This window comes from Chlamydotis macqueenii, chromosome 5, assembly GCF_036417535.1.
Source record: "Chlamydotis macqueenii isolate bChlMac1 chromosome 5, bChlMac1.mat, whole genome shotgun sequence".
NCBI classification, from domain to species: domain Eukaryota; kingdom Metazoa; phylum Chordata; class Aves; order Otidiformes; family Otididae; genus Chlamydotis; species Chlamydotis macqueenii.
The window spans coordinates 71,962,075-71,972,621 of record NC_141560.1 but is presented as its reverse complement, the minus strand read 5'-3'; the positions used below and the strand labels follow the sequence as shown (position 1 = coordinate 71,972,621).

The 10,547-nt window shown below is 70.7% G+C and overlaps 1 protein-coding gene across 1 annotated transcript; it reads left to right on the top strand.

Annotated features, from left to right (window-relative positions):
- The first annotated feature begins 3,727 nt into the window (after positions 1 to 3,727).
- Positions 3,728 to 10,416, top strand: PKP3 (plakophilin 3). Its single transcript, XM_086748926.1, has 13 exons — positions 3,728 to 3,951; positions 4,758 to 4,834; positions 5,050 to 5,777; positions 6,158 to 6,281; positions 6,418 to 6,622; positions 6,850 to 7,024; positions 7,282 to 7,399; positions 7,675 to 7,842; positions 8,130 to 8,315; positions 8,591 to 8,744; positions 9,174 to 9,366; positions 9,461 to 9,548; positions 9,723 to 10,416. The coding sequence occupies exons 1-13, from the start codon at positions 3,729 to 3,731 to the stop codon at positions 9,756 to 9,758; spliced, it is 2,475 nt and encodes an 824-aa protein (XP_086605052.1). The 5' UTR covers position 3,728; the 3' UTR covers positions 9,759 to 10,416.
- The last annotated feature ends 131 nt before the right edge of the window (positions 10,417 to 10,547 follow it).

Here is a 10,547-nt window from a genome sequence, read left to right as displayed (position 1 = left end):
GGGGGGTCACCTCTTGGCAGCCCCCAGCGAGCGCTGGGCGCGGCGTTGGGCCTGCGCTGCGGTGCCGGTGCAAGCGATGGCCCCCAAACTGGTTTGGCCCGTTTCAAACGCTCCCTCTTGGCTTATCTGGCTTCAAAGGGCTGCTGCTCCGTCCTACGCACACAAACACTCCTTGTGAGCCCCCGGGGCCCGGGGGAGCCCCCCGCACCCCAAAACCCCCAGCTCTGCCTCCCCTCCATCTCCTTTTGCAGCCCCCAAGCCCTCCTGGCTGCACCCATGGGTGCCCTGTGCTGGGCGGTCCGAGGGGACGTGGTGGCAGGGACGCGCTGGACCACGGCCGTGGCGGTGGGGACCGATGGTGATTGTTTCTGGAGGATCGCAGAGGTGGCTGAGGCGCGGCTTCCCTGCCCGGGCTGGGGCAGCCGGGACCCCCGGGCACCCCGCCGGCGCCCGGGCTGAGCCCGGGCTGTTTGCGGAGCCGCCGCAAGCCCCAAAAGCGCAAACTTGGCTGCGAGGCGAGCGGGTTTCAAGCGCACATGCAAAACAACGGCGAAGAGACTGGTTGGATAAGGTCCCGGGGCGGGCCCGTGCCGTGGCCCCACGCCTGCCGCAGACGGCATCGCCCACCCTGCGTCGGGGCGCCCGGCACCCGCGGAGCACCCAGGGGTGCACCCGCCAGCCCGGGAGGATGCTGCAGGGCGACGGCCCCGCGGGGCCACCCAACAAGGTACGTGCCGGCCGGTCCCGTGCCCATCGGTGTGGCTGTCCCCAGCGCGGGTCCCCAGGGAAAGCTGGTGGCCCCTGCCCTGCCACTGGTCCCCGTGCCCCGGGTGGGAAGGGACAGTGCGGCCGCAGATCCGGCAGCTGCCTGGTTTTGGCCAACTTTGGCCAAGAGGCGTTTTCCCTCCTGGCCCCGTGCCTCAGTTTCCCCAGCGCGGCTCTCGGCACACGTGCGCCGCGGCCGGGCTGCGTGGTGCCGCGTCGGCCACTCCCTGCTCCAGCCGCCGATGGCACCGGCGGCCAGCGGCTTCCCTGGGGACCTGCTTCTGGGGACAGGCGCTCCGGGGTGCTCAGAGTGGGAGAGGACACTGCACGCCCCAGAGCTGGGGTCTCCCTGGGGACCTGGCTCTGTCACCCCACAGAAGAGGGAAGATGGGTGCCCCCGGGCTGGGGGGTCAGTGTCCGGCGTAGGGACCCCCAGACCCAGTTTGTTTGACCCTGCATCACCCTGAGCGTGGCCAGCTCCCCTCAGGAATCCCCCGATTTAGCTCCAGGGGGCTTTGGTGCTGATTTGCAGCTGTGTAAGCATCCTGGCGCATCCCTGCTCCCGTCCACCGCTGTCCCCTCTCAGCCAGCTGCTCCGAGGCCAGCGTTGCCACTTTCGGCTTCAAGCCTCCCCCAGCCTCCCGTGGCCCCCGGTCTCCATCTCCGGGCCGCAGGGCAGCGTCGCACCGGGGGACGGGGGCTGGAAAGACAGGGCCGCCAGCGGGCTCGGGGTCAACCCCAGGACCCCTTTGGTTGGTCACCCCCGGGGCTGGAGGGGCTCCCTGGCCGTCCCCAAGCCCTTGGTGCCTGACGTGGGGACGCGGGCAAGCTTCGGCTTGCGCAGGGAGCGAACCGCCCTCCCCGCCTGCTCCCGGGGGGAACCCGTGATTCATTTGGGCTTGGAGGGCTGGGAGCGCCCCGCTGAGCTCTGCCAAACTCGGTGCACCCGCCAATGCTCCCCGTGTGGGTGGTGCCGAGGCAGGAGAAAAGGAGGGAGGTCCTTTGGGTTAGCGCTGTACCCCAAAAGCAAAGGGGCGGCTCCCAGTAAACCCATGAAGTCCCTTGGACTCCCCCAGGGCTGGGGACGTGGGTCCCCCCCGTGTCGATCCCCAGGCACGATGCGATGGTGGCACTGGGGCTGGCAGCCCACTGGGGTTTGGGGAGGCCATCAAAGTGGGCACTGTCACCCCAAAACCCCGTCCCGCAGCTCTCGCCACCCCGCCCTGGCATCGCCCGCTGCTCCTGCTGACGGCGGCGCGTTCCTCGGGGACAGCCGCCCTTTCCCCCTCCCAACGAGGCACAAAAGCCTTCCGGCGTTGCCACCGCCGGGTGTCGTAAGCCCTGGCCAGCTCACCGGGCGGCAGAGCCTGTAACGCTTCTGCCAGGCGGGTTCGGGGCGGCGACGCCAAGCGCTGAGGCCGGCTCGCTGCGGAGCCGAGGCCGCGTTGCCACGCTCGCCATCAAACGGGCAGAGCCAGCCCAGCTCCCCAGCTGCTGCGCCGTGCCACGGCCGCTGGGCACACGCCCCGCGCTCGCGAGCAGGGGCTGAGCCTCAGTGCCGGGGCGGCTGAGAACAGGCACAACTCTGTTCAGGAGTGAGCAGCTCGGATAGTGAGTCAGGGGCTGAGGGAGAGCGGTGTGAAACAGCACCATGGGGATTCTGGGAGCCGTTCCCCCAAGCACACTGGGCTGGGGGGACATGGTGTCCCCCACCCCGGCCATGCTGGGGTCGGACGGGGCGGCTCAGCGGGTGGGGCAAGCCTAATTAGTACCTGTGTGGCGGCAGGGCTGAGTCACCCCGCGCTCTTTACCACCCTGGGCCTGCTGACGCTGAGCTGCTTCTCTTTTTTTTTTTTTTTATTATTATTATTGTTTTTTAATTCCCTGGCTGATTTGGAAAGCAAAGCAGGCAGGGCCCGGCCAGCGATCGCTGCCCATTAGCCCCTGCTCCAGCCCTTCCCCGGGCCAGCCCCAGAGCCGGAGGGGTTTGCCCGTGGTGGGCAGCCCAGGGGGCTGGGGTCAGCGCTGGGGCTGCCTGGGGGTCCAGGGTTCTCCCAGGAGGTGGCTCGGGGGTCTGGGGCTCTGTGGGGAGGCTGCCCAGGGCTCACTGGTGGGGCTCTGGGGCTGGGTGAGGAGCTGGCCCTGGAGCCCGGCTCTGCTGGGAGGCTGCGTGGGGGTCTGGGGCTCTCCAGGGATGTTGCCCAGGGGTCTGGGGCTCATTGGAGGGGCGATGCGGGGGTCTGGGGCTCGTTGGAGGGGCCACTTGGGGGTCTGGGGCTCGTTGGAGGGGCGATGCGGGGGTCTGGGGCTCGTTGGAGGGGCAGTGCGGGGGTCTGGGGCTCGTTGGAGGGGCCACTTGGGGGCCTGGGGCTCGTTGGAGGGACAGTGCGGGGGCCTGGGGCTCACCGGCATGGCCATGTGGGTCTCTGAGGGTCAACGGGGAGGTTGCCCAGGGTCCGGGGCTCTCCGGATGCCGTGTGGGGGTCTGGGGCTTGCCAGAGGGACAACGTGGGGCTCACTGGCGGGGCCATGTAGGGGTTCGGGGCTCACTGGTGGGGCCATCTAGGGGTCTGGGGGTCACTGGTGGGGCCATCTAGAGGTCTGGGGGTCACTGGTGGGGCCATGTGGGTGTCCAGGGCTCACTGGTGGGGCTGCCCAGGGGTCTGGGGGTCAGCGGGGAGACCACCCTTGGAGGTCTGGCTCTCAGCACTGTGCCCGTGGGCTTGACCACCCCAGACCCCCGCCATGGCCGCCCGTCTCCCTCGCGCCCTCGTCCCCGCGAGGTCGCCCCTGGGCGGCGGCGGCGGGGACCCCGCGTGGCCCCTTCCTTCCCCGTGGCGGGGCGCGGCAGCGGCGGCTGAGGCGTGGCAGCGGGGCGGGCCAGGAGCCTCCCTTCGTCGGGGGGGAAGCCGCCGCCGCCGCGCTCACCTGCGCAGGGCGGCCTGGGCCTGCGCTCCGCCGCCATGCAGGAGCCCAACGCCTTCCTGCTGTCCGCCCTGCAGCCCGAGGCCGGCGTCTGCTCGCTGGCCTTGCCCTCCGACCGGCAGCTGGACGGCAGGAGCCGCGAGGCGGCCGAGGCCCAGCGGCTGCGCAGCGCCCGCGTCCAGGAGCAGGTCCGCATCCGCATGATGCTGCGGGGGCAGGTGGCCGCCCGCCCCGACGGCCCCGACCACGTCGACGGCAGAGGTGGGAAACCCCCCGCGTCCCCCCCGCCCCGGGCGCACGCGTCGGAACAGGCGGCGGGAGCCCCTCGGCCGGCACTGCGCTTCGGCTGGCGCCCTGCCTTGGGGCTGGGGGGGGCCCCCCGACCCCGCTGAGCCCCCTGAGCCCCCCCAGCACTGGCGATGGGGGTGAGATGGCCCCAGCGTCGGGTCCTTTCGCCCCGCTCAGGGGTCGTGCCTCAGTTTCCCCACCTGCTCCCTGGGGTGGATTGCACTTGGGGGGGGTCCCTGCGCCCTGCTTTGGGCTGGGGGGGAGGTTTTTCTCACCCGGACGGATCCCTTGCAGCGCCCCCCACCCTCTGAGCAGCGCCGCTGGCTGGGCTCCAAGCTCCTCCATTTAACGTCTGCGCTCGCGGCCTCCGCCCTGCCGCCTCGCCCGGCCCCGCTGCGGGGTTTCGCCGGAGCCCCCTGATCCGCGGTGCCGGGGGACCCCGGCGGCGGGGAGAGACCCCTCCCGACGGCACCCCAAGGGCTGCGCGGGCGCGGGCGTGAGTCACGCTCCTGTCACCGCCGGCTGGCGACATCTTCCCTGTCCCCGCCGGTGGCCCCGGGGCGGTGGCACGGTGGGAGGGTGGCGTGGGGTGCAGCGGGGCGGTGGGGTCCCATCCCCAGGGTGGCGGAACCAGGGCCGGCTTTGGTGGGATGCCTGGGCATCCTCCTGCTCCCTCGTCCCTCTCAGCGCTGCCAGGGCTCCCGAAGCGGATCGTCCCGGGGCGGGGGGGTCTGTGGTCCCCAAAGCGCCCCTTGGACGCCTCTGTCCCCGTCCCGCAGGCAGTCAGTACGGCACGACCCTGCGCTCCTCCTTCAGCTCCCGCTCCCAGGGCAACGGCTTGGACCCCAAAGCCTCGGTACGTACTGGGGGTCGCCCCCCACGCCCATCGCCGCACCAGCCGGGGACGCCGGCAGAGACCCGGCCGCTGGCTGCAGCTTTGGTTGTGCCCGGGGGGCTCTCGGCTCCGTCCTTTCCTCTCCCCGCAGCGGGGATGGTGGGGAGAGGAAAGGCTTGCGGGCACCCCCAGCCCCGTGTTTTGCCCCCCTAACCCCGTGTGTTGCCCCCCCCCAGCTGTATCAGCCGCTGGCCAAGAAGGATTTTGGCACGCTGAAGGGCAGCAGCTGGTCCTCGCGCTCGGCGGTGGACCTCACCCCGCACAAGCGGGTGGCGACCCTCAGCAACGGGGGCCTGCCGAAGGGCCGCGGCTACGCTGCTGGCTACGCTGCCTCGCAGGCCGCCAACACCTCGCCGCGGCCCAGCTCCTTCCACGAGCGCAACTACCGCTCCCGGCAGAACTTCGACACCCTCTCGCTGCGCTCACTGCGGCTGGCCGACGGGCCGCTCCAGCCCGCCGCCGCGGCGGATGACCGCTACAGCGTCATCTCGGAGCAGCTGGACCCCGTGGGTCACCGTCCCCTCTACAAAAGCCAGGGCAACGGCGGCTTCACGCGCTCCTACACCTTCGAGAGGCAGATGAGCGCCGGCTCGGCCGCCAAGGCCCCCTCCGACTGGCTGGAGGGCGGCGAGGTGACCCAGAGCCGCACCATCCGGGCGCCGGCCATGCGCACGCTCCAGCGCTTCCAGAGCAACAACCGGTCGCGGCTCAGCACCGGCTCCTTCGGCAGCATCCAGGCGGCCTCGCAGGCGGGCGTCGGGAGCTCCTACATGGGGATGGTGGAGCACAGCTCCCGCGCGCCCTCCGTGCGCAGCCTGGCCGAGGCCAGCCACCACCTCCAGGACCAGCGCGCCATGGAGATGTACAACGGGCACAGCACCCTGCTCAGCCACCAGTCAGGGGGGTGAGTGCTGACGGGCCGGCGCCGGGCTGGTCCTTGTCCCCGCCGCGGTCGCCTGGCCGCCTGAGGGTGAACCCCTCCGTCCACGTCTGCCGTTTCCTTGGTGGGACGGTGGGCACAGCTTGGCCCCGTAGCGCTGGACCACGGCGTGGGTTGACCATGGGAGTGTTCTGCGCACGGCTGCTCTTGTGGGCACATCCCGGGGCGCGAGGGTGGGCAGATGCTCGTCAGGCTAGGTCTGGAGTCCCATGCCCTGGAGCGGGGTGGGACAGAGAGGGGTTGACACAGCTGCTCGGAGGCGTGGGACGCGGTTGGGGTGCAGGGGTGGGGGACGCCCGTGGGATGCGCTGCTGGGCTCTTCCTCAGCTGCCCACGGCTTCCAGGTTTGATGACATCGACCTGCCCTCCGCGGTGAAGTACCTGATAGCCAGCGACCCCAACCTGCAGGTCCTGGGCGCTGCCTACCTCCAGCACAAGTGCTACAGTGACGGCAACGCCAAGAAGCAGGTGAGCACCGGGAGCCGCGGGGAAGGGGCTGTCCCCAGCCCCGCTGCCGTGGCGGGGCACCCCTGGGAGGGCGGAGGAGATGCAGGGAGCCCCGGGAGGGCGGCGGGGCGGCTCACCCGGCCGGCTGTCCCCCCAGGCCCGCAGCCTGCAGGCCATGCCCAAGCTGGTGAAGCTGTTCAACAGTCCCAACCAGGAGGTACAGCGCCACGCCACCGGTGCCATGCGCAACCTCATCTACGACAACGCCGAGAACAAGCTGGCGCTGGTGGAGGAGAACGGCATCTACGAGCTCATGCGCACGCTGCGGGAGCCCGACGACGAGCTGCGCAAGAACGTCACAGGTCGGGGACGCCGGCGGGGTGGGCAGGGGTGGCACGGGGTGTCCCCCCAGCCTGTGAGTAAAGCTTGGGCGGCACTTCACGGAGGCGGCCTCTTTGCATTATTGCCACCCGCCCTGTCCCACGGCCGCTCCTGGCTGCGGGTGGTTGGTGCGAGCCCCCCGGGGAGGTGGGTCGGGGTGGACGTGCCCCCCAGCCGACCCCGGGACTGAGGCTCCCCCTCCGCGCAGGGATCCTGTGGAATCTCTCCTCCAGTGACAACCTGAAGGACCGCCTGGCCCGGGACACGCTGGAGCAGCTCACGGACCTGGTCCTGGTCCCCCTCTCCGGGCTGGGGGGCTCGGGCGTCATCCAGCAGAACCCCTCAGAGGCAGAGATCTTCTACAACTCCACCGGCTTCCTCAGGTACCCGCTCCAGGCCGGCTGCGGGGAGAGGCTGGGGTGGAGGGACAGACGCCCCCCGTGCTGCACGCGCAGGGAGGGGGGTCCCCAGGGCGCGTTTCTGGGGTCCCCATCCCCGGTAGCGCTCGTGCACCCAGGCAGAGCCTGGTCAGCCCCTGGGAGGGGCACCGGCTGTCCCCCCACGGCAGTGCCCCGCGGCAGGAGGGGGCCGGCTGCGGGGATCCCCTTCTCGCCGTGACGGAGCCGCGCTCCCCGCGCAGGAATCTCAGCTCGGCCAGCCAGCAGACTCGGCAGAAGATGCGCGAGTGCCACGGGCTGGTGGACGCCATGATCCACTACGTGAACAGCTCCCTGGAAGTGGGCAAGTCAGAGGACAAGGTGAGCCCCGCGGGCTGGTGCTGGGGGGGGTCGGGTGTCCCAAGACCGGTGCTGCTCCCTCCCTCCTGGCGAGGCCGGCCTGGTGCAAAGGTGCATCTTGATGTGGCGGTGGGAGAACCAGTCTGGCTCCATCTGGGCTCACTGGGCGCAGTGGGGCACCGCTGGCGTCGTCGGGGTGACTCTGGCCACGGAGCCCCGTGGGACCGTGCCAGCTGGAGACGCTGTGGCAGGCGGCACAGGGCCTGACACCCCCGTGTCCCGTCTCCCCCTCCCAGAGCGTGGAGAACGCCGTCTGCGTCCTGCGCAACCTCTCCTACCGCCTGTACGATGAAATGCCCCCGTCCTCCCTCCAGCGCCTGGAAGGCCACAGGAGGAACAACAGCAGCACGGTGACGGGGGAGCTGGTGGGCTGCTTCAGCCCCCAGAGCAAGAAAGCACGAGAGGTCAGCGGCTGGGGAGCGGTGGCACCGCGGTGGCCGCATCACCAGGGCGGGGTTGGCGCTGGGGTGGAGGTGGACGTGGGCCCGGGCTGGTGGGTGAGCTCAGCGCAGGGTGAATCAGGGCCGTGGGGTGAATCAGGGCGCCAAAGCCCCGCGATGCCATGCTGCGGGCCGTGACGCAGCCGGGCTGACCCGTTGGGTCACTGCCGGCCTGGAGCCGCCCAACAGCCGAGGCCAGGCGCTGACAGGACATCCTCCGCGAGTCTAACTGTGCCGCCCCCTCCCCGCAGCACTACCTGAACGCCGACATCGTCACCTTCACTGAGGTCTCCAAGGACCCCAAGGGCATGGAGTGGCTCTGGAACCCGCAGATCGTGGGCATCTACAACCGGCTGCTGCAGCGCTGCGAGCTCAACAAGCACACGACGGAGGCGGCCTCGGGCGCCCTGCAGAACATCACTGCCGGGGACCGCAGGGTGAGGACCCGGGAGGGGATGTCCTCTGGGCGCCCCGTGTCCCCTGGCTGTCCCCTCCGCCTGCCCGGTCGCAGCCATGCCCAGGGAGGGGATGCATGGGCTGGTCCCAGCCTTTCCCGCGTGAGGGATGTGGCCATCACGCTTGTTGCCACCCGGGCACGGATGGCCCCGAGCTGGCTCCGTTGAGCGAGAGGAGGAGGAGGAGGATGGGGTGGGAGGGGGCGGCAGGCCGGGGGTCCCTGGTAGGGGTCCCAAGCGGGTGTTTGCCTTGGCAGTGGGCGGGCGTGCTGAGCCGGCTGGCGCTGGAGCAGGAGCGCATCCTGAACCCCGTGCTGGACCGCGTCCGCACCGCCGACCACCACCAGCTGCGCTCCTTGACAGGGCTCATCCGCAACCTGTCCCGCCACGCCCGCAACAAGGACGAGATGTGTGAGTGCGGGTGGGCCGGGGCTGCGGGGGGGAGTGCGGCGGACGTTCCTCCTTGGCCTGGCCTCCAGTCACCTCCTGCCGTGTCTCAGCACCTTCCTGCCTGCTGCATCCCTGCTCACGGCTGAGCGCGCGGCGGCCGGTCTGTCCCCCGTCCCCAGTAACCAAACACCCCCCACGCTCTGCTGCCAGCCCCACCGTGTCACTTGGCTTTGTCCTCGTCCCCCAACTCCTCTCCCAGGTGCCAGGGAGTCTCAGCAAAGACTCCAGACAGCAAAAGGCTTGGAGACGTCCCTGGTTGCAGCCCCGCGGGTCTTGGCTGGACCCACTGTCCACTCGTTTGCCCCTGTGGGGCTGCGGGGTTCATCCCCAGGCTGCCGCGTGTCCCCTGGGCCTGGCCAGCAGCCCTGATGTGATGCCTTTGCCCACCAGCAACCAAGGTGGTCAGCCACTTGATCGAAAAGCTGCCGGGGAGCGTTGGGGACAAGGCGCCGCCCGCTGACGTCATCGTGAACATCGTCGCGGTCCTCAACAACCTGGTGGTGGAGAGCCCCATGGCCGCCCGCGACATTGTCTACTTTGACGGCCTCAGGAAGCTCTTCTACATCAAGAAGAGGAGGGACAGGTAGGAGCTCCCGGTCCGCCCTGCCGTCCCGGCTTGGACCTGGGGTGCGGTACGCAGCAGTACCAAAGCTCATTGCGTCCCGTCCCTGCCCCAGCTCGGACAACGAGAAGTCCTCCAGGGCAGCAGCCAGCCTCCTGGGCAACATGTGGCAGTACACCAAGCTCCACCGGGACTTCAAGATGGTGCGTAGCACGCCGCGGTGCCCCCGCCGCCGGCGCGCTCCTGGGAGGGTCCCGAGGGAGGCAAGGCCAGGGGCTTCTCCCGGGAAGCTGGCGTTCCCGCGTTGCCCTGCCTCGCGCCGGGGAGGCGAGGGGGCTGGCGTCCCCGCCGCGTGACAGTGGGCTGTCTCCTTGCAGAAGGGGTACCGGAAGGAGGACTTCCTTGGCCTGTGAGGACGAACCCCGCAGCCGGACGGCCCAGCCCTGGCTCTCCCTGCCGGGACGCTCCTCGCTGCCAGCCGTGCCCTGGGGAGGCCACTCGCCCCCGCACCCCCGCTCCGTAGCGTAGCACCCCCCGCGTCCCTTGCGCCTCCCTCTCTGCCGGGTCCCCTTTCCCTGGGCGAGGGGGACACTTGTCCTCCCTCCTGCCGCAGCATTAAACCCCGCGACTGCTTTTGGATTTGCTGCGGGGCCCCGCTGGGACCCCGGTTAGCGGGGGGCAGCCCTATGGCACCCGAGGGTCCCCTGCCTGCTCCCGGGGAGCCGGCTGTGAAGCTTCACTTGTCTCATGGCTCAGCGGAGGGGCGGGAGCTGCAGGACGTGGGGGGGCTCCTGCGAAGCAGTGCTGGTGGGGAGGGGGTGCTTCTGGGGACACCCCATCCCAGCTCCCTGAACCGCGGCACACTGGGTGCTGGGTGGGTGCCGGTGCTGGGTGCGCCGGGGGTTCCTGCGCAGGCAGAGCCGCCGCTGCCGCTCCTTGCCGCCCGCTGTCTCACGGCTGGGCCCGGCCGGTGCTGTGTAAGCAGGATGGGTGCCGGGCCGGCCGGCTGGTGTTTGCTGGGCGGCGTCTCCCCGCGGGGTGGGGTGATGCCCTGGGCGCCCTGGGTGCCTGGCGCAGGTGGGGCAGCGGGTCCAAAGCTCTCCCTGCCGTGGGGCGGCCGGGCCGAGGCGCGCGGGTGGGCTGCGGGGTGGCTTCGGTCTGCCGGCGGGGTTGGGGCTGAGTGGGACACCCTGTGCTTGGGG